Here is a 24869-nt window from a genome sequence, read left to right on the forward strand (position 1 = left end):
ACCTTAGGGTCTGCTACTTATAGACTCACTCGTCACTGCTGTCGTACAAATTAGGTCATTTAACAGCAACCTAGCTGACTTAAACTATGTTCTCCTTTTCATTATATTTTCTGCTTTTGCTGTAAGAGGCTATCAAATAACAATAACCCTTAGGATTTTTCCCTTAGATTAAAAGTTCTCAGGCCAATGCTAAGCACTTTGTTTTTCTTTAGTGATTTAATAGACATGTGAACTGATATTATATTTTTTGCCTAACACGCGTTTTCAGCATAAGACTTCGCTGCTTATGCTCAGTCCACCAAGTATAAACTCTCCAGGATTAGGGGTTAGTGTTCTTATGTGTCTGTAAAATTCTGTGCTTAACTCTAGAGACACACCCACATACACACAGACATATACAGATATATGTAGGCATACATATTTATTTATACATATAAGCAATACTAGTCATTTTTCCCTGCAAGCTAGGGAATTAGTAGCCCCATAGTAAGGTGCCCAACCCCAGAGCTGGTTCTGTTCAGTGCCACTGCAGGAGCTCATGACCACACTCAGGCTGCACATTGCAGACCAACCCTGGGGCACTTCACTGCCACTTTCATTGCAGTGGGGCATCTTAAGCAGCACCTAAATCTCCACAGTTGAAAAACACATTCAATTCAGTTATGCTCACTTCCATGAAGGTTTTTTGTTTTGTTAATTGAGAAGTTGGACAAAATACATACAGGATCATACAAAATATGTAATTCAACTTAATAAATTGATTTAAATTTGGAGCTTTCTAATATTTATTCCATGTTTTTTTCCTCAGTATATTTAAATTCTGATGGAAATATCATAAGTGCACCTTTTGAAAATGCCCAGTACTTTATTTTGGGGATTTGTCTGTTTTCCTGTTGTTTTTTTTGTTTTGTTTTGGTGTGGGGTTTTTCAGTCATCAAGGGAATTCAAACATACCTATATTCTAGAAGAAGAAAAAGGAATGAAATTTAATCTAACGTCTTTTAGAAGACTGTTGACACTTGCAGCTTAGGAAACTAAACTAAGCGCTTGGGAGAGTCTTCATATTCAAACACTAAATTGATTTATATACAAAAGCAGAAGAGAAATGTATGGTTCCTGCTGTCCTTGGCAAATTCTATGTTACAAATGAACAAATTAAAAATTTTAAAAAGAGAAAGAGAAAGAGAGAAAAATAAAAAGATAATTCTGATGTGACATTTTAATCATGTTTTATTCCTATTAACAAAATCTTTGAACTAACTGAAGTGGAAAATACCTCCGTTAATTGCATTGTGGTTCTAGTCAAGACAACGTGGAAGCGTTATTTAAAAGTGCTTTTCTTATTTTTGGTGCTTGAAGAGAATAATTTTTGTATCTTTACTGCTGCCTACAACACTGTTGCTTCTGGTTTTTCTCTGTAGTCTTGTAATATAGGCTCTCAAAATTTTTTGGCTAAAGACAGTCCTGCACAAACTTTTCTGATGTGACATTGCACCTGTGTATGTGTAAATGTGATATCTTCATGCATACTAGAATATTTTAATTAATTTTTCTGCTGGAAAATCTTTCTGCCCATAAATTATGGCCATCAGAAAATACACGGAAAAGGTATTTCAAATTACATCAGAATGCTGTCACAACTTTTGAAAACAAGAAGTCTAAATAAATAGCATTAGAAACTAAAGATGGGTCACACATACAAATGGTTTCAACAGGTACTGAAGCAACATTCTTGAGGGAGGAAAAGATGAGATGCAGTAAAGACCCACCCAGAAACGGAAGACAGAGCCACTCCTAAAACTATGTGCTGATTTAATTCAGCTATATTAGGTAAGAGAAAAAGGAAGAAAGCCAAAAGCTGAAGCCAGCAAGCGTAATGGTAAGAACAGATTCAACCACGGCAAAAGTCATGGAAAGTAGCACAAAGCCTGTGAAGCACTGGTCTACTCTCTGACCACCTCTCTTTGAACCCTTTTTGACCGCTTTATCCATTTAGATAAAAAACTCTTAAGAACAAAATAAAAGACAATCTTGTAATCTGTACTAGTATGGAGACGAAAACAACAGAACCCTGATTTCAGCTGGGAGTCTCCAGGTTCTATTGGAATACAAATAGTTAAAAAAATAATCTGTTAAATCCAAGCACAAGTTTGAAGTGTGAAGTGAGTTTCAACTCCTTCTAGCAAGACAATGAAAAATCAGTAAAGTACATTTCTCCCTTGAATATGAAAAAGGGATTTATATATTTTCCAATGGCACTTTGTGATTATCAGTTGCTGAGAAAAACTGACCTAAAAATCTAAGCCTTTGATACTAATAAGTTCCAAACACACCACTACTGTCTGCTTCTTCCCATCTCCCTCATGTCTCTGATGATGAAATCATATTTTCTGATGTTGAAAAACAAAATTAGCATGCAGCCACGTCATTTATTCAGTGACCTTTTCAAAATTAAACTTATTGCACACGGCAGGAGAAAAGTCATTCTCATAAAATTCATCACAGAAGAGTGGCTGTCCAAACGTATTAGATAAAACTGTATATGCTGCATATTAAAATGCAATTTAGTGATAATATATACTATTCAGACACTTTAATTATATAAAGTCATATATACATATTACAAAGAATAAATGTTCATTATTGCTTAGGCTGTATTTTCTTTCACTTCTAAAAGTTGAAGATTGTATACTTCAAGGTGTTGAGACTCAAGAGTTTATTGCTGTGAGAGCTGATGGTATTTATCGTATGTTCACAATTAAGAACGGGTCTGGTTCCACACTGAAAATCACATTGCCATCTATGTTATAAGGAGCCAAGTCCAGTCAAGTCCAAGCCTGAGGCTCAGCTTTGTGACACGTCATAAGCGGAGACAAACCAAGTATCCTTTCTCCTTTAATGTTGTACCAAGATACCATCCTGCACACTGGATAGATTTGGTCAGGACAGGAATGAGCAGTGCACAGCCCGGTTCCTCACTAGCAATCTCCAGCTTGGCTCCTCCTAAACAAGTGCTGATGCTGGGACTCCAGAGCAGAAGGCTGGTCGCAGCCAAAGGGTAGTGGTCAACGGTTCAATGTCCGGATGGAGACCAGTGACGAGTGGAGTTCCTCAGGGGTCCATACTGGGACCGGTGCTGTCCAATATATTTATCACTGACATGGACAGCGACATCGAGTGTACCCTCAGCAAGTTTGCAGATGACACCGAGCTGAGTGGTACGGTCGAGACACCAGAAGGACGGGATGCCGTCCAGAGGGACCTGGACAAGCTGGAGAGGTGGGCCTGTGTGAACCTCATGAGGTTCAACACGGCCAAGTGCAAGGTCCGACACCTGGGTCGGGGTAATCCCTGCTATCAGTACAGGCTGGGGGATGAAAGGATCGAGAGCAGCTCTGCCCGAGAGGGACTTGGGGGTACTGATAGACGAAAGGCTGGACATGAGCCGGCAATGTGCGCTGGCAGCCCAGAGGGCCAACCATATCCTGGGATGCATCAAGAGAAGCGTGGCCAGCAGGTCGAGAGAGGTGATTCTGTCCCTCTACTCTGCTCTGGTGAGACCTCATCTGGAGTACTGCGTTCAGCTCTGGAGCCCTCAGCACAAGAAGGACATGGAACTGTTGGAGCGGGTCCAAAGGAGGGCTACAAAAATGATCCGAGGGCTGGAGCACCTCTCCTATGAGGACAGGCTGAGAGAGCTGGGCTTGTTCAGCCTGGAGAAGAGAAGGCTGAGGGGAGACCTGATTGCAGCCTTTCAGTACTTAAAGGGAGCCTATAGGAAAGATGGGGACAATCTTTTTAGTAGAGACAGCAGTGACAGGACAAAGGGTAATGGTTTTAAACTAAAACAGGGTAGGTTTAGGCTAGATATAAGGAAGAAATTCTTTACAATGAGGGTTGTGAAACACTGGAACGGGTTGCCCAGAGAGGTAGTGGAGGCCCCATCCTGGAAACATTCAAGACCAGGTTGGACAGGGCTCTGAGAAACCTGATCTAGTTAGTGGTGTCCCTGCTCGCTGCAGGGGGGTTGGACTAGATGACCTCTAGGGGTCCCTTCCAACCCAAAACTTTCTATGATTCTAAGGCAATAACGTGGATAGGAAGCTTATGAGTGAGAGGACACTTTGGTTGTTTTGCCTCTTAAGGGTTTATTACCTAAATGGCTAAAGCCAATATAAAAAGTTCCAAGAGGAATGCTCAAAGAGGAGATCAGTACTTCATAGTCGTTTTGCCAGTTTCCAGCAACCTTTGTTGTGGTTGAATCTGGTTTTACCATTACTCTTACTGGCTTCAGTTTTTGGCTTTTTGTTTTTTCCCTAAGTCAATGTAGTTGGACTAAGTCTACTCTCCAGGTGTATATATGACCTCAGTTGGTTACTATATCAGGTCTTGAACTCAAAAGTTAAGTACCATACCTGTTGCATCAGTCTTTAGTTATTGCTCATATGATCTGAAGGAAAAAAATTCAGTAACCTGTTCACTCCTTTCTATGCATTTGTTGCCTGGTCTAAGTGTTTTATAGAGTTTAACATATTCTACAAATAACAGAGAATCAATAGTAACTATGCCAAATGTAGTAACAATAATTGTATACTGATCAAACAGATGGGCTAATATATCCAATATCCCTTGTGTCCTAATAATGTATTTTTTAAAATTACTCATTTCCTGGGAATTGATTAGAAAACAGTGATAAACTTCCAGACCCCAAGCTGAAATTATACAGATGTTTTATTTACGCCAGTAGCTAAGAGATAAAAAGAATAAATTGCTAAAAAACTGACACAGGAAAAGAAGAGATCCAGACACACAGGCTGGCATTAGGAGAGACCTCTTTGGAGAAAATCCAAGAAGGTAAGGATTTTCTGGGATCTGGAGAACAGCATCTCTTGGGGAAAGGCAAGAACACACCTAAGAGATTTTGTTGTCTGAGGTCAATTTTCTCATAAATTCTTTTCCTGCTAATAAGTCAAACCATGCTTTCTGGAAGCTGTCTGTGCACTATTCCCATTGTCTCTGCTCCTGAACTCTTACCTGTGCTCATGAGGGATCATTGAATTCCAGGCTTGACACGGGATACCACTTTTGGTAACAGATATCGTTCCTTTGTAGTCTGCTCCTTTACCAATGATACAATTCCTGACATAGTCTATTGAAAGAAAAGAGAAGAAAATTAGAGGTATGGAGGATGTATTTAAAATTAGAGCTTATCATCAGCTTTCACATGAAAATAATATATTTTTGGTAGCCTTTAAATACTTAATTATTCAAAATACTATTTGGTTTCCCACACAAATTCTTGGGGTTTTTTTCAAAATATTGATCACTAACTGAAAATGTTTCTAAAGTGTCTGACTGATCAAAAGTCCATGTCTGAGGACTTAAGTTCCCCACCAATTAATGAGGTAAATAAAAGTAGTATTAAGTCAGTAACACATACAACTGAGCTTTTAAGTAGTGAACTGAAGTAGCAATTCAGACTTGTACATATGATGGTACGGAAATATGTAGGTTGGAAAAATGAGCAAGAGCAAGTATGTAGATGAACCTGCATGACAGCAAAGCAGGATATTTGTAAATAAAACTGTAGGCTGCAGCTTTCAGAATGCATAAAACCATCTCATGCCCAGATTGCTCCTACAGCCAAAAAGTCACTGACTGACCTCATCTTATTTCCCTCTCCATAGCTGGAAAAACAAAATCAGTAAATAAATCAGTTACCCTTCTTTTCATACAGATCAAACGCATGGTCTTGCTTCTTTCTCACACCATTTGTCAAGCTGTTGAAGGATAACCAATGGCACCGTTTTGTAACTCTGTCATAAGCAAAGGCCCTGCAAAGAAAATCTGGATGAGAAAAAAATCTCTGTGTGGTTTATAATAATGACACATGGCCTGCCAAGGAGCATGCAATGACATCAGATTTATTTTTACTGGGAAAGTCAGAGAAACAGCCCAAATTACTGTTTAAACCCACAACTGTGCTGACAAGAACAAAGAAACAAAGAAATTAAAGTGATGTGGCCATTATGTTAAATACCAGCTTGGTTGTTCACACTAATCTAAGAGTTCCCTTGTCATTAAAGATCTTAATTTTAAAAGTGACATAAATGTGACTGAGACAGTATTTGTGTCCCCAGTTGTGCTGCCTTCTGGGGGGAAAAAAGGGAGACTCTAACACATCTTCTTTGCTGTGCTTACAAGATGCCTCTGAAATAGTTAAGTATCTCACGCTGAAGGTTTAAGGAAAATTCAAGCACAAGGAGTCTGTTTCTTGTCTAGAACAGAGCTGTTTAAAAGACAAGATTATTTTTATTTTTATGAATAATCTAAAATGTGATAATGTACCTACAGCTTGTCCTTGCTTTGCTTTTGTTTTCTTTTTTCCTCTTATTTTTAATTGCTTTCAAGGGTAGAGTACAATGTGTGCTGAATTGAGTGGATTTTTGGGGGACAAGAAAGACAAACAGAAATCAGAAGAGTAAAAACTTTCTTTCAATATTTTAAGTAAAATGTGTAGACCTTTTCCTCCTAATATCATTTTGAAAGGAATTTCCTTAAGTGTAGGTAAAATATTTAAAGCTTTTAAAAAACACAGTTGACTGCCTGGGTGGAGGCAACAGTTCTTCCAATAAGAAAAAAATAAAAAAATAATACCACTAAAAATTCTTTTTTTCCTTAATTTCTCATTAGAACCAAATAACACATCACTGACATGATACTATTATCTCTAGCCCACCACAAAGTCTACATTTCTGTCAGTCATCCCAAACCTTCTGAGATATTTTATTCTGACGTGAGAAGCCATTTTAACACCACTTGATAATACCCACTCCGATTTCCTACACTTCATCCATACTTTGGCTGTTATATTCCTGAGCACTACACCCCCCAACTCAAAGCTCTTCGATCTTCATTTAATTCCCCTCTTGCCATACAAGTTTTTCTGTGTGAGATCTTGCTCGCTTGAGTTAAAAATATTACAAGATCCTATCCAACCTCCCCACTCCTCTCTTTCAAACATCCTCTTCATTATCGTTTCCATCACCAAACAGATTTTTCATCCAACTGCTCTCTCTACTCTGTTGACTCCAAATGTTTCCAACCTGCTAACCTTCATCCTTCTGCCCTTGTTCAGCCTTCTGTTCTCTCCTGGCTAGTTCTCAAATATGAACATATCCAAGTGCCTCTAACTCCATCTTCACAAAAATATCCTTGACCTTTCCTGCCTTTCCAACTACATTCTCCTTTCCCTTCCTCCCTCCTGAAGAGGGAATGTAGCATGAACTGTTTACAAACATTTCTTTCAGTTTTTGCTTTTCAGTTGCCTTCTGGTTTCTTTCCAGTTTGGCTTCAGCCACTTCTGCACATAAAAGTTTCTAACAATCTTTTCTTGGACCCAAATCTGGAGGGTTTTTGCATTTCCAAAGTCAACATATTTAAACAAATACTTGGACTTTCTTTACCGATACTGCTGATCACAACAACTTTCGTTGTTGCTATTTGTACTGAGATAGTAGATTTTCTGATCAGATACTGCAATACTGTAGTCTATACTGGAATCCCTTTCTGTGTAAATACAAAGATACTCCAGAAATTAAGGAGATAACAAAGGATAAGACAGGCACAGCTTTGTAGGTAAGGAAGTGACATGTCTGCAAAAGTCATCTGCATGGCCAATAAAATACTAACTATATTATCTTTTTCTCATCCATAAGAAATGCAGTGGGAAAAGCTGCACGGACGACTAAAGGAAAACAGCGGGAGTAATGGACTGCAAATGTTGATGAAACAAAGAAATAAGAAGAGCTTAGAAGCAGGTTAATAAAGCCAGTAGGGAAGGCAGAAAATGACGCACAGAGTTATGAAGTCAAAAAGGCAAGGTAAGTGAATCTAAGGGGTACATCGATAGGGGATTTTAAGAATAATGTTATGAAGAAGAAACCAGTCTAGATAAGGATTATGTAATTCGGTTGGAAATGATCAAGACCTGTGCAAGCATGACAGCCAAGTAAAAGAGGAAAGGTCCATTCTGAGAAGTGACACGCATTAGCTGCATCAAAAAGGTGTCAGGGTTAAAAACAGCAAGGACTAATAATTATCAAATATAATACTCAAAACATACTTGCAAGTAATACAGAAACTTATCATAAATAAATCAGAATTTGCCTTAATGTGGGGATTTTCACCTCCCAAATTAAGAAGTGGCTGATCCTTTGTAAGTCTGCAGTGCCTGGAATCTGCTACTTTACCACTTTCTGGCAGAAATGACACTCAACCCTCTTCCTGCTTGTCCACCTCACAAGGCACAGCCACAGGTGTTGCTGCTCCCAGTGCTATTGTCACAATTATGTTACAAAGCATTTCTATTTTATTTGATCTTAATACGTAAAAAAATTGAATTTGCATCCCAAAAATAAAACATCAATGCTGTGATCCAAGTGATGCAGAACTACTGCATCAATACAGAGTACCAGAATCAAGTCACAAAAATGTCAATAAACAAAGGAAAATGCAAGTCTTCTATTTCAAGTGTTTAAAATGTCATTTTTTGTTTCTACTCTTCTTATTTTAGAATGCTCCTACAGCAACCAGTAAACTAATTGGTTTTAATTTAAGTTGGTAGCAAATTTCACCTTGTAGTAACCATATGTTGGTATTAAGTTAAAGACTGGGGATCCTAGGAATAAAAGGGAAACATTAGTAATCACTGGTTCTTTTAGAAGGGAATATATGTCAAATATGTGTTTACAGTAGCATCAAAGAACTATTCACACGACTACAGGACTCATCTGAGACCAAATGGGAAACCACAGGAATGTTCCCAGATACAGAAAACCCCTCTTGCTCTGCTCCATACGGGTAGCACTGGTAAGACCTAACCACCCACACCTCTGCTGCTAGCCTTCCTGACTAAAAGTGTGTCGAGGAAAATGGGAAACTCAGGGAATGAGTAGTCAGATTTCTAATTCTTTTCCATCTTCGGTGCAAACTAATTACATGACTGACTGCAATTCTGCTATCTGTGAGTAGGCCACTTCTAAGCTGTGTTCTCAAAGTCCCTCATGGCTCCTCTATGTTGCTTTATTGACTGATTACAGCAGGGAGAATTTGCCCCTTGCAGAATCCATCAGACACTGTCCCAGTAGAAAAAAATTCTTCACAAATGAGAAGGTTTTAAAAATTCAGAGAGATTTGAGATTATCAGTCACCTAATAGTAACTAGTTTTGGGCCCCTCACTACAAGAAAGACATTGAGGGGCCGGAGTGTGTCCAGAGAAGGGCAACGAGGCTGGTGAGGGGTCTAGAGAACAAGTCTTATGAGGAGCGGCTGAGGGAGCTGGGGCTGTTCAGCCTGGAGAAGAGGAGGCTGAGGGGGGGACCTTATTGCTCTCTACAACTATCTGAAAGGAGCTTGTAGTGAGGCAGGTGTTGGTCTCTTCTCCCAGGTAAACAGCGACAGGACGAGAGGCAATGGCCTCCAATTAGGTCAGGGGAGGTTTAGATTATATATTAGGAAAAATTTCTTTACTGAAAGTGTGGTCAGGCATTGGAACAGGCTGCCCGGGGAGGTGGTGGAGTCCCCATCCCTGGAGGTGTTTAAAAAACATGCAGACGCGGCACTTCAGGATATGGTTTAGTAGGCATGGTGGTGCTGGGCGGATGGTTGGACTTGATGATCTTAGAGGTCTTTTCCAACCCATAATTCTATGATTCTATAAAACAGAATCAACAAATATATTAGCCTATCTTTTACTTTCAGAACACAAAACATACCAGCCAGAGCAGGTACAACCGGCTGGAGACAATATTCCCAAGCAGGTGCTGAAATACAGAATTGTTATTTGTTTGGCATAATTCAGATATTTTTTATACAGTGAAACCCAGTTTTGTAATACTCCTCGGTGCTGACCATCAGAACTCAAGGATCTCTTGAATACAACCTGATCCACTTGGCAATGGTATCAGTGGCAGCTCTGCCAACAGGAAAAGGAGTGGCTTGTACCACGTGCAAAATATTAGTGCCTGGAAAATATTTTCTAACAGAAGTAAGATCTGCTCATTGTTTACATGTAAATAGTCAAAGTACAAAACAATGCAAACTAGGTCTTGCAATACTAGAATAAAAGGCTTAAAGAAGGACTAAATTACAGTCAAGGAACTTTTTCTACCAAGGAAGAGCTTTTGTTATCACATTTGGTCTAGCTGTCATTTGTAGTGATTACCAAAACTTTCTTATGTTTCAAGATCAGGCTCACATTTAGCCCGGTACTCACCAGTACAGAAGCCATCGATTCTCTCCAAGCTTCTCCTGCATTCATGTTCTTTCATTTATTGCTAATGGTCTAGACTAAGAGAGGCCAGGGGGATAATTTAAGTCTAATACATGGGAAAAATAATAGTGATTTGTTCCAGAAAAATAGTAGAGAATATGTACAAGGCAGACAAGCAATCAGCTGCACGATGTGTTTCTAAGAGACAACAGATGCTGAAGAATAGCTATCGTACACTCATAATGATTGTGCGGCCCAGAAGGTTTGATTCCATTGTATCAGATTCTTACTACTTGCCAGTGAACTTCAGCAGCGCGTGTATCTGTGCTCCATGTGTGAGGTTCCCATTCATTTCAGTGGGAGTAATGTGCAAAGAATGAAGACAGAATATGGTCTGAAGTGGTGCTGAAATAGTGCAGCTGTGATGTGTGACAATAACCATTTTATAAGAGATATAAAAATCTCAGAAATGTTCACTGAACACTAAAGTGCAGCATAAGACATCCACTTCTTAACAGGAGTACATTTTTTCAGCTATGTTATGGAAAACATTACAGATTGGACAAGCTAAGAAGACAGAACAACTCAGATAAAGCTTCAGGAAAGACCGATGCTCTCTGGACAGGTAGAACAAGATCATGGATATCAAAAAGCACAATCTTTAGGTTGTCCTCAGTACAAGCTACCACTGATGACAATTACAGACAGCAGTTCGGTCAATACATTAAATCCATTAGGAAAAAACAATAAAATAATAGAGATATATAACTTACTTGCAAGTGAATGAAAGGCCTTTGTTCCTGCTGCATCTCTTGGCACATTGCTCAGTGGTGTTTAATAGCTTGGTTTTTACTTCCAGTGTTTTGTTTACTTTAATGAGCATCAACTCTCCTGTTTTTTTGAAGTCATGAAGAGGATTTCTCCGTTTTCCTTTACCCTCTAAGAAAGAAGCAATGAATTAAAAAAAAAAACAACAAACACCACTGTAAAGAAAATTGCTGAGATTAAAGATGGCATTAGCTATAAATAACATTTGTTCGGAATTACAGGAACACTGGTGCTTAAAGCATAGAGAAATTCACAAAAAAATAAGGTACAAGTGGATACTTGAGAAGAATTTATTACTTTAGACGCTGATCTCCGTTCTTAAAATCAGGAATGGCAGGAATTATAGCAAAATTAATTTCAAATAAAGACTTGCCTAATGCTAGAAAAAGGTAAGAGAAAAATTTTTCATCCTTTGGTAAAATTTTTTCACAAACTCTAAAATATGCGTGGTAACAATAATATGAGATCTTACAAATATTCCCATGAAAAACTCTAGTGAAAAAGATGAACAAAGGTCTTTTTTGGACGGACAAAGTGAAATTACAATCAGAAGGAAAACATAGATAATCAGGATATGAATGCGATAAACTGTTCTTGAAACAGCAAACCTCTTATCACAAATTGTGAAAAGAAGTGGAGCCTGGAAGTGACACAAAATAATCATTTGTCCTCCCTCTGCTCCAGTCAAGACAGTGTGCATCCTGTGTCCAGTGCAGGTGTCACTGACATACAGTTGTTAGCCTCCAGAAAAAAAGATGAGGAGAGCACAGCATGGAAATAGTCTTTACTGCTGCAAAGATTTCTGCAAAAGAGAATGCACTGATCTGGTTTCCATGTCTCTGTTGAAAGGCTCAGAGGAAGGAGTATAAAGTGGAGTAGAGAAGATTGGTTAGAGATGTTTGGCTAAAGTGCAAGAGGAAAAGTCTTTGATTTTTGCAAGAAAAACTCACAATTTTCCCAGTATGTATGTATATTTTTACATTTTTTCCATAGAAACCACTCTGGCAGTATAGGCTGCTCCATCGTCAGTGAAGGCAGATGCATACCCCTGGAGAGTGATTCTCCCTATTCTGACAGATGACTAACACAGGAAGGACAAATTGCCCTTTGGATCTATTTCTCCTGTTTCACTCAGTGATCCCAGATGATCTTTCTGGATTAGATGACTTATCCAGGTAAGGTTAGGTGAATGAATCCCTCCTTCACTTACAAAGTAGGTAATAGTATTTTTCATAACTTCTTTCCATGCAACTGTTTTCACAGTTGTCCTTTCATTTTTCTCTACAGAATCCGAAACAATGACAGAACATGGATATTCAGCATCGATTTACTGAATTTTGCCAGAGTCTTTCAATTATATGAAATCTCATCCTAGCGCTCAGTTATCCTGAATAGACAATTCCTCATGTAAGTGCAGAGTGCACTTAGGTCAGTAAATTCTTGCTTGGTGCACTCTGTGCAGAAGCTCAGAATAACTCTGGAAATTGCAATAGCTGAGGCTCTGAAGGAGTTACTGACAACTCCACATATTGTAAAGCCAAAGAGGGCTTAAGTGTGTTCTCTTTGCAGAACTTCCATCCTGATCATTAAGTGAGCTCACATTTTCACTGGATTCAGCTAAATCACACCTCTCAGTGGTGAGTTATCTCTGAGACACCTAAGAATACACCAAAGACATTTAAATTAGATTTCATCAAGCTTCAGCCTTTAAAAAAAAGAAAATCAAAGGAGTGGGATATCTTTGCTGAAATGTCCCTATAAAATAATCTTCTCCCTATCCTACTGTCCTTCTTTTTGAACTGCTGAAGGTGAACTATGCTATTCCCCTGCACCTAATTGCTCACAATTCTAATTCCAACCACAAACATTTTCAGAAAATATAATTTATTTAGCTCCAAATCCATGTTATTAACATATGAAGAAGTTTTTGACAAAAAAGATCAATTATTAATAGTTTTGGTGCTGTGTTCGGGACTCATATCAGCTCTCTTAAGCATTTTCAGCCTTTATGTTTGTGCAGTGCACATGCACCCAAAATGAATCACTATGTTTTGGGCAATGCTGTGAGGACACTCTTGCCTTAAGTATCAGCACCAGGTTACTGGAAGCCATTGTGTCTGCTCTGAAGCCACTTTACTTTTTGCTGTACCTGTGATAGAGCAAAAGTGCTGCAAAAAGTATTGCATCTGCTCTTTAAGACAACCACAGAAAAACAAATCTTCTATAAAGCTTTTGTGGGAAATTTCTCAATCTATTATCTTACAAGACATACTTGTTAGTTCTATGTTGTCTCAGCCAAGACTTTTATGTCAAATGGAGGTAAGAATCCGGACAGAAATATCAAAGTATTTTCTTCCAGTTCCTGATGCTAACATTTCCCATTTACTGATAAGTGTCATTATCTTAATTCCCAATGATAACAACTTCTTAAACTCACCAGCTAGCATGCAACAGTATGATAAAAATATAAAGAAATTCTATCCTCCCTCACAAACATGGTTCACAGTTCTACTTTTTTTTTTTCTTCTTTTCCTAGCTGTTGTCCAAAGAGGATTATGGGCTTGATCTTGCATTTAGAAATTCATAACAGCCTGATTTACTTTAGCTTTGCAACAACAACATTCTATGACTTGCCTATAATCCAAAAGGCAAAGGGCCAAATGCATCTGTGGTGTGACTGTTAGAATCATCAGAATAACAAAAAGCACTACTTTTACAACATTAACAACAAAATAAATAAAAATAATCGAGACTTTTTACTTCAAATTAGGTGCTTTTATTATTAAAGTCTTAAATCAGAAATGTTCTACATTCAAGTTTATTAAACAATGTGCTATAACTAATGTTCCTAATTTGGGATTGCTATTCATTTCAATTTCCTAAACTTTGATTAATCAGAACTTTTGGTTATTTTGTGGGCCATGTCCTCTGATGTTTCTTGTAGTTCAATATCATATTACTAGAGAAGTGTAGCACTCCACTTAAATTTGAAAATAATAGCAGCTGATTCAAACACAAAAGAATCCAGTCAAATATGAATCAACATTTTTTTCTTCAACAGAAACAACCACTAACTAAAAATACTTCTTCAGTCAACTTAAAAAAAAAAAAAAAAACACAAAAAGGTGAGGGTGGTGCCTCTTTCTGTTTCCTAACATGATAGCAACCTTGGCTGAACAGAAAAAAAGAAGAGCTCAGACGGTGCCCAGGGAAATGGAAACTACCACCTTTGCTCTAGTGGGATACAGCACTGGACAAGGACTCCATAACCTCATTTGGGATTTCCACAGTCTCCCTGCTGGAGCTCTTCCATTTTCACAGCATGCTTTAAATATTTCCTGAAGAAAAAAGGTTCCTCACAGTCAAAGATCTTGACCTGGTTGCTGCAAGGACGCAACTTAAGGTTCTCTTATGACCTTTTTCATCTGAAGTTTCTATATAATCCGCTCATATATGAAGTATTAACTGAGACTGCTCAAACTACAGAGCATCTAGGGGAAAAAATTTCAAACAATACTTTTTCTTTGAGTAGTTCCTGTCCATGTCAAATCAATAATCAGAGATAAAGATTATTATCATTCTGTGGCATTTTGGTGAGAAAACTCACTAGGAGGTTGCGGTGCTTCTATTCTAGAACCTAGTTACCTGCAATTTTAATTATACAAAATAGAACGAATAAAACAGCAAGTACTGACAGTAATGGACGCTATAACATTTAATATCTTAGAAATTAAGACACTTATTTGATTAACAAGAGAAATAGGTTTGAATCAGCAAAAGTGTTTGTATTTTGATCTCTGCCACTCTCCAGATATCTTCTAACCATTAGGCTAACGCGAAATGGCAGCAAAGAAACTTTCTTTTTCTCTTCTGACCCTGTGTCCCACACCAAAAAGGGGTTTGGACCCCCACACCATTGTGACACTCAGTCCTGAAACTCCCTGATTATGTTCAATATCGATTAAAAATTCACACCTTGCAGAAGAGAATAGGTCTGATAATAAGCTATATGGGAGTCAGAAATTCAGTATAAATCTAGTTTCAGGACATTTAGAGTTCAAATACCTAAGCAAGTCAAGTTTCAGATTCTTAGGTCTTAGTCTGACCACAAAACAGATTTATTTTTGCTTTAGCTGTTTAGTAGTAAAAAAATAATATAGCCAATACGATACTGCTGTGGTAACCAATACAGCATACAGGACATCAACAGGGCTAAAGCTCACCTTTGCCCATTATAATGACATCAAAACACTACTTGTCTACAGCAAAATTTTACAATGAAATTATCTGACTTTGTCTACCTCATTGGTAATCCCTTTCTCCTTTCTCTGCTAGTCCAGCTTTTTCTGATGCAGATGTACATTTAGGCTTAGGAACTATAGCCTTACGGAGTACAACTGGAGCATACTGGCTGTCTCCACTAGAAAAATCTCCACTTTTACGGAGTTGTCATAGACTCTACAAAGCTTTTCTTAAACAGGAGTTATGATGCATGCGGCATTCAGCTTCCAAGGTTCCAAGTTTCACTCTAGTGTACGCAATAGTTAGTGCCTTCTTAAATAAACACATGGTGCAGTCTTATGATAATGTGAGAAGCCTCATTCCTTTCATTTCTTTGCAATTTTGCATCCCATTTTATTATACAGAACAAACACAACAAAACTCAAGATCAAACTTTCCAAATGAGAAGAGAAATACATTTAAATTAAAGGTTTATACTTAAATCAAGATTCTTAATGAAATCTTGATTTTTTTTCATGGAGTTTTATTTCCTTACTCTGTTTGTTTACACTTGCAGAAATTCAGCATTTTATTAACTTGTTATTTGCTTTGTTGTGCTAAACTTTCAACACTCTGAAGTAATGAAAAACTTGTTTTTCTGTTATCATAGTTACTAACGTACGTAAGTTGGATACAGGTATTCATATTAACGATGGAAAAAAAGATATTTTATAATTTTCAGTTTTGAAAAAAGTATACATAACAGCACCGGTATTCATCATGTTTGTTCGATGTCAGAGAGAAACTCAGTCTTTGGGGAAAAAAAAATAAATGAAGAAAATGAAGATACCTAAATTCTTTAGGCTGGAAGCCACTGTCAGAGAACTGCAGGATCAATTGCAGTCCTTCCAAATAGGCCAATGAAATTCAAAACAAGATGGCACTAGGGAGAAAAACTGAAAGAGGGAAATTATCCACCCACTGTGTAGGAAGCTCAGAGAAGCTGAACATTCAAAATATATTCCAGTAAAGAAAAATGGTCATATAAAGTGATATAAATATTTCAGAAATATAGAAGAGACATAACCTTTCTTTAATATCAATTGACATTTTAGATCTCTTTACTGTTTTGCATCATGTTTTTAATGAAACGAAGTCACTTGACCTTGAGCAGTTAACAGATGGACTTATTAGAGACTGAATTATTTGTGTTATAACTGATAACCAGGTCAGAATGTCAAAATGAGATCAGCTATTAACTGAATTTTGCAAACTATCATCACTGCAAGCCAAAGTAAACTAGATTTCCCCAACGAGCCAGAAAAAAAGAGTTAATATGAGAGCTGAATTTCATGTGACTTAAAACTTTGGGAAAAAAATAAATCAGAAATCTAACCATATGCATGACCTCAAAAAAAAACCCAACCAAACAAAAAAAAAAAAAACAGAAAAGAAAAAAGCCCAACTCTAACCACATCTGAAATAAATGCAGTAAAGCACAGTTCAACACAATAAACGTAGCAAACGTTTTATCAGGAAACACCCTACTCAACAAAAATTGCATGGTAACACCCAAGCAAAAATATTCGCAAGTATGTACCTGAATGGAAAAAAAAAAAACAAGCAAATATCAGACCTCAATAAAATGTACAAAGCAAAAATCCGCAAAACCATGGATTGTTGCAGTGTCAGAAAACATTTTTCAGAAGAGATACCAAAGTTGAATGCTTATCTCAGTATAAATAATGACAATTTAATATGAAAATAAAAAATAAAGTATGCTTAATTATATGCGTAAAATTGCATTTGGCAAAGCTCATGTAAGAAGAATAATTAATGAGTAAGGTGTGATATAAAGCAACAGTTCTCGGCCCACCTGGGTTGAAAAACAGTATGTAAATGCAGTGAGGTGTTCAACTTGTCTATAAAACATGGTTCAAGGGATACTTTTAATTAAATTCATCTATTTCCAAGACAATGCTTTTCAAAGGATGTAAAACATCATGGGTAAATTGCATATCGGTGCAGGTCCCATTATGACAGCAAAAATATACTGGCTTCGTTAAGAAAAGAAAAAAAACCCCAGCCTTAACCAGATGGTGAAAGTAGATGTTATTAAGTGGTTTCAGACACCACACGCTTCAGTTAACAGTATGGTCACAGCAATCAAATAAAAGATATTAAAGGTGAGTGTTGATACTAAAATTATTAATAGGGTCATCGAAGTATTGTCATCTATGAGAATAGTTAGGAAGTGCTTTTTAAACAAATATATTCAAGGCAATTTTCTCTCTTAAAGCAAGTCCTAACAGAGTCGCTTTGATACAAAGAATTAATGCTTAGCACTTTTAACTTAGTTTTAACTTACTTTCATTTACTTTGACTTCTCCTTATGCCTGTTTCAGTATTAGAAATGTCCAGATTCCTGGCTAGAATGCAAAAAAGTGAACACCTTTTCCAAATGACTTCTCATTTGGAAAAAAAAAGAAAAGAAAGGAAGAAAGAAAGACCAACATAATGAGAAACTGAAACAATTCTGAAATGTGCCCAAGAAAAGAACTTTGTAGATTGAATAGACTTAGATACCAGATTAAGTTTAATGCGGTTATTTATGTAAGACAATAATTTGGCATGACAGAAGTTTACCAACCATACCCATAAAAACTGCAGTCAGCTGTATAGGCGGAAAGTCACCAAAATAAAACCAGCTGTGCAAGGAGGCATCTCTAGCTTGTCACAATTAAACAGCTTCTCAGAAAGTTATCTGGAGGATAATGTGATTATTTTAACTTCTGAAATTAATTTTCTTGGCCAAAGAGCCATCACGGAAAAAGATCTACATTTTTAGAAAGTGGTTTGAAATACAGATGTATAATATAATTTTTTCCTTATTTTTACATTGGCTTTCAGTCTAGTTGTTGAGCAGATTCAGGAAATGCAAAAAGATATTTCTTTTTGGCTTTACATTGCATATACCACTCACCCCCCCCCCCCATGCACACATATCCCTTATTAGCAGCAGCAAAGATTGCCATGTTACTTGGAATCCAACTTCATGTTTATGCTGAGACCTGCCTTTGTAACCCTCTCCTATAGTCAGTGTGAAAGCTCAAGAAGCTAAGGATAATGATAACAACTGATAATATATTCTAAAATTGGATGGCAGATGCAAAAGGACAGCTCTTTTTCTTCCAAGAAAAGGTTATCTGCTCAGCAGGATGCTGGGACTTATTGGTAGAAACAAATGTTCCGCAGCTTGTACTCTGACTTGCTGTATCTAACCTCTGGCTAAATTACTGAGAGGATTTTCCCTTCTAAGATTTGTCTTCTAATGCATTTTGCACAAGAATTAAACCCCCACCATTTTGCACTGCATTCCACAATCTTTACAAGTGTCCGGTCTCTCCTCCGAGGCACCCAGCATGTTGTGTGCTTCTTCTGCAACGAGGTCTCGGCCACCGCTGAGGACTTCCAGGCATGGAGCGGGTGGTAAAGAGAAAAGCACAGGCAGCCAGGGCAGGGGTTTGGGCAAAACAAAGAGTGACAGGCTACTGAGGGCGGCAGGACAGCCCCTATGAGGAGTCATGAGAGCCTTGCTGCATGTTGTATACATAAAAGAAGTGCTGCCAGCCAAGGCCAGGAATTGTAGGAAGAGCTGGAGCTGAGGGGACACGGAGGGAGCAGCCAGTCCCCAGCTGGGCCAGCAGCATCGAGGGCTGCCAGGCATGGCCGGGCTCGTCAGACAGCACACGGGTGGAGGCCCACAAGCCATTGAAAACTCCTGCAGCTGGATTTTGCCGACACATCTGACTAATCTGGAGCGGGTTCCCAGCTCTGCATCGCCGCAGCACTGCTTTACGTGTAGGTACTAACCAAGTGCAGGAACAGATCTACCGTCCTCTAAGGGCACTGCCAAAAAAACCTATAGAAAAAAGACGGGCTAACAGCGAGGATGTCCTCACCCCTTTCCAGTTCTTTGCAGCTGCCGTACTTCCCCACTTCAAGGTACAAACATTGCTCATATCATGCCAATTCTCCTATTCACGCCTCCCCACCAAGCATGGAGATCTGTCCTTTTCCACCTCCATGATCAATCCTTTCTCACCTCCCTGCTGCCTTGTAGCCTCTGCCCTTCAACCTCCCACCTCGATGCTGGGGGGAGAAAGTGAAATTCCAACACTTGTCCAGTACAAGGAACTGCAAAATGTTCAGGGCAACCCTCTCCTCTCCGCATCAAGCTTTTACCTGTCAAGAGGCCCAGTTATCCTGCTTTCAAATCTCCTTGGAAAAGTCTGAAATGCTTAAGCGGCAAACTAATGTTCAGTGTAAAGATCCAAAGGGGAGATATTACGCTCTCCGAGGGAGACTGCACATTTCCCTTCCAACCCTGGCCTCACTTGAAGTATTACAATAACGACAGATGAGCTCCTCCAATAAGAGGCTTTCCTTTCCTTGACTTCAGTGAACAATTTTCCAGAGTTTTATGCAACATTTTAATCTCGCGTCTTTCAACTCTATATTCTCCTGCTATGTGGCTTATGAAAATGGCATTAATAAAAACAGAAAATCTGTTAAGCAGGGTAAGTACTGTATTACATGTGAGAGCAAAACAAGCAGCGCCTGGCACCAAGCACCAAAAGGATTCCATTAAACAGAAGGAATACAGTCTTCCAAATGGCAGAGTATCATTTCACTTTGTTGACAGTATATAGTATAATGATTATCTACAGCTGGGATGGGGAAGAATAAATCACGTTAAATTTTTTAAAATATACATAGCTATGCAGACCACAGGAATACACAACATTCACACATCGATTATGGCTATGGGATTTTTTTTTAAAGCAATACTTCTTTATAGGAACTAAGTGCAACTCCCACGTCTTCATTAGCAACTGCTTCAGACCATCCAAACTACAGAAAGTGCTGAGAAATCTGAATAAACACACTTGGCTGACAGTCTTTTCCCACAAAAATATATCTTTAATTTAAATAAAACTTTAACATTCACTCTTTTGCAATATATCAATCTACTTTTTGCTCTGATTAAAAAGTGATTCTTAGTTTTACTAGGCTAACATTATTAAAGTGATACTAAGAATACTGAATAATAAGAACATCTGAAGAATGAAAAAACCTCCCTGACAAAGTTATTAGCTACAGATTAATTTCTTTGTGCAAGTGACAGAGACTTACAGGATATTGATAATGACTAGGCAAGTAGTCTATAGGAACCTTGCACATTTATCTTTCACCAATCACTGTCTTATCTTTTGTATATTAAAAAGAACCTCAGAAGCTGATAGTGTGGACAGCTTGCTGACATGAAAATTTCTCGGTGTTTTCTTCACCCTCCTTTTTCTTTAACCATTAATATAACCTACATGTATTAGTCAGCAACCTTGGTAACACAGGATATTGTGTTCTCACAGAACTTCGGCCATGGGATTCCAAACCTAAAAGATCCATTCACAGAAGAAATAACACTCATCATAACACACGGTACATTTAAAATCAGATTCGGCAGAACAGTAATAGAAAAAGAATGGATATGCGTTAGCAAAAGACTTCTTTTTTTCCTATTTTTAAATTTTGTTTTCATCACTTAGCTTATTTTTCATATATAAAAATAATAAATATGTAAGCAAATATCAATGTTTCTTATAAGCATCCCAGTAAAAAGAATTCAATATCCTGTACAAAGATACCTTGTATGTTTAGAAAGCAACCAACATATTTTCAGAAAGGAATGGCACAACTTCCCCTTGCCTGCACTGTGAAAACTCAGACACTTTTGCTGAAGATCATTTACTCTTAAAAAGCAAGGTAAGCACAATGGCAGTGTGTGGTAAGAGTCCTCTTTCTTACCCATAAGGCAAACAATAGGATTGATTAATATTAAGGCAGGCGGGGAAGGAAAGTCAAGAAAGGGAAGGATGCCAAGAAACTGTCACCATGAAAGTTGGCCAGAAAACAAGTTCTACTCTGTGAAAAATTCTGAAGTTTTTGAAATTTAGTTTTCCTCCACATCAAGATGAACCATCCCTCCTAAACCGGAGAGCCCATTGCTTAGGGCACAACTCTGCTCGTCAGCACACTGGCAGCACTGAGGCTGTCTCTCAATCTCTGCTGTTGGAATATTAGCTAGATTAAATATTCACTGAGCTTGGGAAACTACAAACCAGTCCTAAGAGCCTTACAGTCAGGGAGAACAAGGACTTTCTCTCATCCAAGAACAGCACCCTGACTATCAACAGAGTAAGCATGACCTAGCTTCTTATGAACTTGGCTATAGACCAGTTTCTGGATCTTTGGCCCACAGAATAAAGGGGGGGGGGGAGGATTTAGTCTGTGCCTTTCCCCCCCCCCCTCAGACTAGCCCATCAGTTGATGAGTTTCTGTCACAAGTGAAGGTTTCTCAACAGCAGGTACCACAAGCTATTGTAAACGTCTCCTGCTGCAAATTTCTCTTTCTTTTAATTTGGGGGAATCAAACCAAAGTTTCTGTTTAAAAGGAATTATTTTTAGGGAAAGTTTTAATGGATCGGCATTTTCCAGTAAAAAACCTTGCATTTCCTCAGAAAATTCCTAGCCAGCTCTAGTCATCACTTTTCAGAGAGGTCACACGTCCGTAGAATGGAAATTGCAACGTACATGGAAAAGGCATTCAGAAAAGTGTAGTACATGGTGTCTGCATTTCTGTGTCACCTGCTAAGAATGCCAATGAAAACCAAATCACCGTGGAGCAGACCGAGTGCAGAAGCTCTGGTGAGCTGTTCAGCATCCTACAGAACCACGCTCTCCCTGCCAGGGAAAAGCAAAAGGTTTCACTGCACGTGATGCTGCTAGCCTTTTTTTGACTTGCCCACTCAGATCACAAACTACTCCCCCCTGAAACCCTATTCCAAAATCTTTATTTTCTTAACGAGGAAAGATAGTTATGTCTGGGAAGCCACCAATCCCTCTCGCCGTCGAGGTCGCCCGATGCCCTCAGACCTGGCTGCCAGCGGCGGCCCTCGCCCTGCCCGCTCCCGCAGCTCCTTCCCCGGCACGGTGGCCGCCTTTTGTCTCTCTCTGGGCAGAGCTCTGACCCTCACCATGTCGGCGGAAGGAAGGAAGGAAAGGTTTGTAGGAACCTTTGCAAACTTTTTTTTTTTTTTTCCTTAAACATCTCCCAGAGGGCCAATAGAAACACGGAGTCAGCTCTTCAGATATCCAGTCCAAGGGGGACACTTCAGGAAAGAAATTCAGCTAAAGAGCTTCCAGCACTTGATTGCTTATTGTTTGTTCCTTCCCCCCCACTCCGCCTCCCGGATTTCTTTGGGAACGTCTAATGAAATTACAAGTATTTCAGTCTGGAAATAGCACGTTCATGCTGCTGAACTTCGGCAAGGACGCTCCCCGGCAGCAACGTGCTATCCCGTGTTTTGGGTACTCCTGGCCAACTTCTGTTATTTAACATTTATCCTACCACCTGGAAACTGAGGATGCGTGTTCGCGTCCTGCCCACGGCCGGGCTCACCCGTGGGCAGTGCCCAGCTCCCCTCCACCGCCCTCGGCGTCTCCAGGGCTCCCCGTCCCGAGCCACCCGCCGGTGCCCCTCACCCGGCGGGAAGCAGCCACCCCTCCGCCAGACACCCGAAAGCGCCGGGTCTGTCCCCAGAGCGCTGCCCGCGGGCGCCCTGCCCCGCTCCTCAGCCCCGCTCCGCGCCTCGGCCCTCCCCGGGCGGGCACTGGCGCGCCCAAGCCCCCGACCGGCTGCCGGCTGCGGGGCGAGGTGCCGGCCCCGCCGAGCGGGCGAGGAGCTGGCGGGCGCGGGGGGCTGCGGGGTCTCCCCGCCTGCCCCCACCTGCGGAGGGGGTCGGGGCGGGTGCGCCCGGTGCCCGGCCCCAAGCACCCACCCTCGCCACGGCAGGGAGAGAGAGAACGGTGCAGCCGTGAGGTGGAAGGTGATGGGGCGGGAGGGGGTCACTAGCGAAGTGATAGCAAAACTGACCTGCCACCGGGATGGAGACGGGCAGCAGCAGCAGCTGGTGGAGCAGCACGGCTGGCAGGAGCTGGGCGGCCCACATGGTGCTGGCGGCCCCCCCGGCGGCTGGCGGGGAGGAGGAGAGGAGACGGCTCCTCGGAAGGACCCTGTGCGGAGCCGGTCACTAGAGGAGGCAGAGCGAGCCGAGCTGCTTTTTATTGCGATGATCTAAGTTTGTTGTGTGATTAACTGGAAAGATCTGGGTCCCAACTCCCTCTTACGGTAAGAAACTGTTTAACAACATCCCCTCTCTGCCTCCTCTCCTCCTCCCCTCCCCGGGAGCTGCCTCCCCACCCGCCCCACAGCGAGCCCGGGGAGCGGGCTCCCACCGCCTCCTTCCGCCACCCCTCCCCGCCGCCTCCCTCCCTCCACCCCTCAGGGGCTCGGGGGAAGCGGCCGGCCCGGGGGGGCGGGCCCCAGCTCTTGCCCCGGGGCTGGTGTCAGCTGCTGCACAGCCCCCCGGAGCCTCCCACAGGCCTCTTCGCCCTCCCACCTGCAGCCAGAGCGAACCTCTCCCTCCCTGCAGATATTTCTCCTCACAACCTTCCCTTTCCCCTACCTGCCCCTTGGCCCTATCCCCAGGCAGCACCCTCATCCGTAGCCATTTCGGCAGGACTCTCCATCCCCACGGCCGGGAACGAAGCGAGACCAAGTTCCTAGTAAGGGAGCACTTTTCCTCCAACCTACCCAGTTTCCCAGTAAGGGAACACCTTTCCTCCAAGCTGCCCGTGGCTGCCCCTGGCCACCAGCCCGGCCTTTCCACCACCCTCTCGCTTTGGCCATCTGACAGATGCCACTTCCCCAAAATTGTGGCCACTCTGGGGAATCTAAAGGTCAAGGATCAGCTGGCTGGCGTCGCCCCACGGAGACAAGCCTCTGTCCGACGTGAGGCCTGACCTTCCTCTGTCCCAGGCAAAGTGGCTGTGGTTCTTCTGTTGTCGTTTTAACCTCATGGAAGCAGCAACATTGGTTTTTGTTTCAAGTCATGAGACCAGCCTTCGTGACACGCAAGTTTTCAAAAATAAACACTTCAGGAAAAGTTCTGCTTGAATTTAAACTGTTCCTTTCTCCGATGCAGCCACTTAGTGTCTGCAGCACGAGTGCGTGACAACACAGGAAGCCGTTTCCCTCCATTTTCCGCAAATAAACCAGGGACCTGCGTGTGGCCCCCTGCCCTGTGAGTCAGAAAACGGGTCTCCTTCTCCAATCCAGGCTCTTTTGCCCAGACTTGCCATCCACACTGCTGAGAAACACCTTTGAGTGAAACAGCTTCTCTTAAAACCAGGTTGTTTCCCAAGCCACAAATGTTCGTTGTTAACTTCTATTTCGTTTTTTCCTATATTCCCAAAACATTTTTTTCCACTCGATTTATGCCCAATGGCAAAACATAAGATTTCCATTTGGGAATTGCTGCCTTGCTAAGTGAAAGAAAGGGGATAGAAAGGAGTTGAGAGAGAGTCTGTGAAGAAAATATTTTGAACATTTGGCGTTACAGGAAAAACACATTTAGGTGAGAA

General features: G+C 40.5%; 1 protein-coding gene across 3 annotated transcripts in view; it reads right to left on the minus strand.

Annotated features, from left to right (window-relative positions):
* Positions 1-23512, minus strand: part of HGF (hepatocyte growth factor) — a 63540-nt gene extending 40028 nt beyond the window's left edge. For all 3 annotated transcript variants that reach the window (XR_012764855.1, XM_075428874.1, XM_075428873.1), the window contains exons 1-4: positions 23320-23512; positions 11048-11213; positions 5722-5834; positions 5035-5149 (exon numbers count right to left, since the gene is read on the minus strand). Coding sequence is in view for 2 of the 3 variants with exons in the window: in XM_075428874.1 (XP_075284989.1) it covers positions 5035-5149; positions 5722-5834; positions 11048-11213; positions 23320-23395 (470 nt within the window). In the remaining variant the exon portion in view is untranslated. The remainder of the gene's footprint in view (positions 1-5034; positions 5150-5721; positions 5835-11047; positions 11214-23319) is intronic.
* Between the last annotated feature and the right edge of the window lie 1357 nt (positions 23513-24869).

The sequence above is a fragment of the Opisthocomus hoazin genome, chromosome 8, assembly GCF_030867145.1.
Source record: "Opisthocomus hoazin isolate bOpiHoa1 chromosome 8, bOpiHoa1.hap1, whole genome shotgun sequence".
In the NCBI taxonomy this organism is placed as follows: Eukaryota; Metazoa; Chordata; class Aves; order Opisthocomiformes; family Opisthocomidae; genus Opisthocomus; species Opisthocomus hoazin.